The 5,964-nt window shown below is 39.3% G+C and overlaps 1 protein-coding gene across 1 annotated transcript; it reads left to right on the top strand.

Moving 5' to 3' along the window:
• Positions 1 to 3,148: 3,148 nt before the first annotated feature.
• On the top strand, positions 3,149 to 5,674 carry LOC120350791. The gene is made up of 2 exons (XM_039425637.1): positions 3,149 to 5,517; positions 5,560 to 5,674. The coding sequence occupies exons 1-2, from the start codon at positions 4,359 to 4,361 to the stop codon at positions 5,649 to 5,651; spliced, it is 1,251 nt and encodes a 416-aa protein (XP_039281571.1). The 5' UTR covers positions 3,149 to 4,358; the 3' UTR covers positions 5,652 to 5,674.
• The last annotated feature ends 290 nt before the right edge of the window (positions 5,675 to 5,964 follow it).

Genomic DNA, 5,964 nt, shown 5'->3' with positions numbered 1-5,964 from the left:
GATTTAATAGAATCAACAATAATTTGCAATTGAATAATCACATTTTCTCGAATTTAAAGCTTATTTTCAATTTTAGGTGAAAATGTTACTAAACATTAATTGTAGAAATTTTCATGCTCAATCTACTCCACTTGACTTTTTCTGTTTCAATTGTATCTGAAGCCTGATAATTGGGAATCTATCTGCATTGATGGGGCGAAGCTCCTGAAATTTTTACAGATATGGGACTTGTGGCAGTTGATGGAGCTCATCGATGACTATTTTAGGTATGAATTTGATCAAAATCGTTGGAGCCGTTTCCGAGAAAATCACGAAAAACCCTGTTTTTGACAACATTTTCGACATTTTAGCCGCCATCTTGAATTGCATTTGATCGGAATTATTCGTGTCGAATCCTTATAGTGAAAGGACCTTAAGTTCCAAATTTCAAGTCATTCCGTTAATTGGGAGATGAGATTTCGTGTACACAGACGCACATACACTCATACACACACACACACACCACACACACACACACACACAACACACACACACACACACAACACACCACACACACACACACACACACACACACACCACACCACACACACACACACACACACACAACACACACACACACATGGGGACCTTGAAACGTATAGACATTTAGAAATTGGGGTACCTTAATTTTTTTCGGAAAGCAATACTTTCCTTACCTATGGTAATAGGGCAAGGAAAGTAAAAACAAAATGGCAGTTATAAGGGTAACCGCTGAGTTTTGGACACTTGAAATACAACATTTGTAGATTTCTATCATCCAGGAACAATACCCTAGGATGTTCGACACTTCTCCTGAAACACTCTGTATATCTGCTATTTCCTATTATTTTCTGACTTTATAAGGTTTATCTCACTAAATATATTATACCAAAAGTATCAAATACCGAGCTTACAGCTACACAGCTACTTCAGAAGGCTTTGGAAAAATGAAATTGGCAACTATGACATATTTTCATGTCCTGTTACTTTTGACTTCTCACTTATCACTAATATACCTGCTATTTCCAATAGGGTGAAGACTCAATAGGGTGAATATAACTATTGATATTCATGCTAAAAGTACCCATACTGAACTCTCTCACATTTCAATGAAAGTGATTCTCGTGAAACACCGAACAAATACCGGGAGCGAAGATCAAATCTATTCTTGTCTGTGGAAGTGGAAGCGCAATAAGAGAAAGTGAGAGCAAGTGAGAGCGCCGACGATACCAGTGTTGAAATGATAAGAGCAATCTGAGTGAGAGGTATTTCAAGTCGGTCACTCTCTCCTCAGTTCTCTCTCACACCTCACTCTTTCTCTCTCACGGTCGTGTGTTGTTGGGAAGGATATTATTCCATATCCTCCTTAAAGAATCGACAATTATTTGTTAAAACACCGCCGATTTATGAAGTTACATTACAATTTTATATTATCGTTATTCTAATTGCATTTCAATCTTTATTCTCATTTATTAATTATCTATACTTTGTAAAATTCAACGAATGATTAGCATTACCGTAATTTAATGTAAATTAGTGTATAAGCGAGTAAATATTGTAACATACATAAATAAAGAAATCTAATTTCCCAGACTCACTCCTCCGTAGTATAATTTCATCAATTCTGGCACAAAGTTAAAGGTCAAGGTCAAAGGTCTAAAGGTTTTCAAGCGAAAATAGATGTAATGAAAATTTTAATAGAGGCTTGGTTTAAAAAATTGCATTGGGGGTTTACAGTGTTAAGAGGTCAAGGTTGAAGTCAAGGTCAAGGTAAAAATCAAGGTCAAAGTTCAAGGTCAAAAAATTAATTATTGATGATAGTTTTCATTTCTTCTTCTGACCTTGACCTTTGACCTTGACTATGACCTTACCTTTGGCCTTTTCCATGAATTTGACCTTGAGCTTTACTTAGTTTTTTACCTTGACTTTTACCTTGTACTTGACCTTCAACCTTGACCTTTGGTAATTCTGGTGCAAAGTGGCCCAGAATTGGCAAAATATATCCTCTCTCCTCCTCAGCTCTCTAACACACACACACTCTCTCTCTCTTGTGTTGAATAGATAAGAATGCTAACGGCCTGACGTTGTTCATTTCGGCTCCTGTTTGTTTCTCGAGTTCTGCATGTTCTTGTGTTAGTTTAGTTCTAATTTTTGGCTGACTCGTGCTGTGTGTGATCATCTTCAATCATCACAAGTTTCAAGTTCTCATCTTGAGTGGTTACTGTGATTTAAATAAATTTAATTTTGATCATGCCTAAATCTTCGCCAGCAGTGCTAAGGAGCAAGCTAGCCAGGGTCGCAACCGGCGGCGATAAGGGTTCGGCATCGAGCGATCGCCCGTCGTCAGCATCATCCTCGTCATCGACCAAGGGGGAGGGGTGGCCGGCTGATAAAGGCATGCTCAAGGAGTTTGTAGCCGAACTCTTGTCAGATAACAAGTTCCTTGATAGTATCGTCGACCGTGTTGTGTTAAAGCTGAATGATAATCTCGATGAGCTGATAAGAGCGCGCATCCAGAGTGAGTATGAACCGCGTTTATCGGCTATGGAGAAAAAAATCGATTCATTGGAAGCTGAAATTCGCGACATTACAAAAAAGGCAGCATCTCGTACCGAATTGTATGAGCTTAAGTTGGACTCTCAAGAACAATACCAACGTCGCAATAATGTACGAATATTTGGCATTCCGGAGGTGAATGGAGAAAATGTCACCGAGATTGTCACCAAGCTGTGTAGTGACAGATTGAAAATCGCGGTGGATGGAGCGCAGATCGACCGCTGCCACAGAGTGGGACGTCTTCCTGGTACTGGAGCGACTCAGGCGAGACCGAGAGCTGTCATCGTCAAGTTCGTGAGCTACCAGACTCGGCGTTCGGTGTTATCGGCGAGGAGGCAGCTCAAGGGTTCTGATATCACTATAAGAGAGGACCTCACGAGACGACGACATGCTCACTTCCGTGAGGTGGCAGCTAGAGTGGGCATCAGGAATGCGTGGACGATCGACGGCAGAGTGATGTGGCGCGAGGGTGACAGAATTCATTCCAGTGAGTCGTGAGCACTGATTGTATCTATTCAGATAAGCATGTCACCTTGGACTAAATATTAACAAAGATTCAAGGAAAATCATTTAAAAGAACAGTTTTCTATCTTATACATATTATTTATTTGCATATATTGTTAATCATTTCAGTTAATTAATAGTTCCATTATTATTGCAGTTAATAATTATATTCAAGAGTTATTGCTTTTCCAGTCGATTACCACAGTAAATTCAGTTCATTTTAGGATCTCAATTTGACTGATTGAAGATAATTAATTTTTAACTTTTAAATCACCATTCTTCTTTAATTGGCTGGATGGATAAAATCTGAGTCAGTCTTACATCTCCTTCAACAAAACATTGCCATTCAGTCAAATTCATAAATAATTTTGATGTCTACATTGCATAATTATCTCTGTGTGTGAATGAAGAGTAGCATCTATAGATTGTCATCTAGTTGTCTATCGTAATCCCGTTATCTTGGTTACGGTTACTTTGGTTACTTTCTTATCTGCTCCCTCTGTTCTCTGTTCTATTTTTTCCTGATATATAGGGTTTATCTTCACAGCAAGAGTACATGATAACAATATCGTTATTTCCTCTAATTTTTTAAAATCATGCTCTCGTTCTTTTCTGTGTCACAATCAAAACGATTAACCGCTCATTTTTTGTATCATTATTTTTCCTCAGCATGCAGTTCATCATTACAGTTTTGTTCTATATTTTTCTAATCAACTACACTATTTCAGAATAGTTTTATAATTCATAAAGTAACATCACTTAATCTGTCCTAACACTTTTCTCTCTATTCCAACATTATTTTTCCTGTATTTTTATCATTATGATTATTTTGTTTTACTGCATCTTCCCTCAAAACTTTTGTTCTTCATATTAATGGCTGCTACCAATCCACTAATAATTTTCTGTTGTGATAAATCTCATTCAATTAGAAATGGTAGTAAATTGAGCATTTATATAGCTGAGAAACTTCCTTTCTTCTAATATTGAGTCAGACAACTGTTTTTCCCCCTTCTCTTCCATTCATAATAGTTATGGAGCCGAATTTCACTGGCCAGTTACGAGTAAGATCATTGAGTATTCTCAATCTCAAATCATTGCATGCATTCCTGTTTTGTATTACTCTTTCAATATTATAATGTTGTTTTGTTGTATATGTGTTGGTGTGAATGTGGTATGTTTGTCTTTTTTAAACTTGAATCTTTTAATTTTAAGCTGCCTAGTTTTTGCCTTTTTCTTCTTATTCTCTGCGTCATTAATGCCCAATCTATTCTACAACTTGAATGACACAGCAGTATAACGATGCTGCCGCACTGAGCACCGGCGAGCTGCTTAGGCGGGCGGTCACTCCATTTCCCGGCCGACTGAAGATTGCTCATGTGAATGCACAATCCCTCCTCTGTCACATCGACGAATTCAGGCATGTATTCGGAGGCCAGGATTGTGACGTTGTCTTGGTATCGGAGTCTTGGCTGAAACCTGACGTTTCAAATAGGCTTGTGGAACTTGATGGGTATGTACTCCTTCGTAACGATCGCTTACATAAAAACGGTGGAGGTGTTGCTGCGTTTGTTAAGCGCGCCTTGCTGCCGAGTCATAAGTATTCATCCGATTCATCGATTCCAAATAGACCCGAATACATGTTCCTTGAAATTAAATCTCATAATGTTAAAATGCTGATTGGAGTATGTTATCGACCACCTCATATAGGATTCATGAGTGACTTTGGAGATACCCTGTTGCGTCTCATGCTGCCGTACAGCCATATAGCTGTAATGGGAGACTTTAACACTGACTTACTAGGACGTGACACCTATGACAAGACTCAACTCACGACTATGTTTTATACTGGTGGCATGACCCTGCTCCCCCTCCAGGCGACTCATCATACCGCTACGTCTGATACGCTCTTGGACCTGATTGCTGTTTGTGATGAGCGGTCGGCTGTTGGCCATGGGCAGATCCCTTTCCCTGCACTGTCTGCTCATGATATGGTTTACCTTGTATATGGCTTAAAAAGTCCCAAACAGAAGCCAAAAATCATTAAATACAGAGATTATAAAAACATCAACTACCATGAGTTATTCAATGAGGGGATGACATTGAACTGGCAAACCATTTACGCAACTAATGATGTTAATTACATGGTGAATGAGTTGCATAATGGTGTATCCTATTTATTCAATAAGTATATTCCACTTGTGCAGCGCAGAGTGACAAGGGATCCTGCTCCATGGATTTCAAGAGAAATACGTCGGATGATGGCCGAGCGTGATCGGTGTAGTAGAGTTGCACGACGCACAAAGAGCTCTGTGGATTTCAATAGCTACAAGCGAATGAGAAATTTGTGCAAGCAGACCATCAGAAACGCCAAATCCAGATATTTCCAAAATCTGATCTCCTCTGCTGGTTCATCTGCTTGTAAGTGGCGTAGACTGAGGTCTGTTGGAGTTGGTGGAGAGGGGGCGGGCCTGTTGTGTCTCACTCACTGGACGATCTCAACAACTTTTTTACTGACATACCTGTTGGCTTGGATCGTGCCCATGACTACATCAACTCTTTGCCAGCTCAAGTAACTGGAGAGCCATTCTACTTTTCATGTGTCTCAGCAAGTGACGTTTTGGCCGCTATACTGAAAATAAAGAGCAATGCTATTGGGGCTGATGATCTACCATTGAAATTCATAAAAATTATGCTTCCCCTGATACTTCCCTTCATCACCCACATCATAAATACATCTCTCATGACTTCCGTTTTTCCTGAAAATTGGAAGTCATCTATAGTCATACCCTTAAACAAAACTCCCAACCCGTCCTCCCTTTCAGACTACAGACCCATCAGCTTACTATCTGTGCTCTCCAAAGTACTAGAGGTGATTGTCCACAAACA

This window comes from Nilaparvata lugens, chromosome 4, assembly GCF_014356525.2.
Source record: "Nilaparvata lugens isolate BPH chromosome 4, ASM1435652v1, whole genome shotgun sequence".
Taxonomy (NCBI): domain Eukaryota; kingdom Metazoa; phylum Arthropoda; class Insecta; order Hemiptera; family Delphacidae; genus Nilaparvata; species Nilaparvata lugens.
The sequence above is the reverse complement of the archived record's forward strand: the minus strand, read 5'-3'. Positions and strand labels throughout refer to the sequence as shown.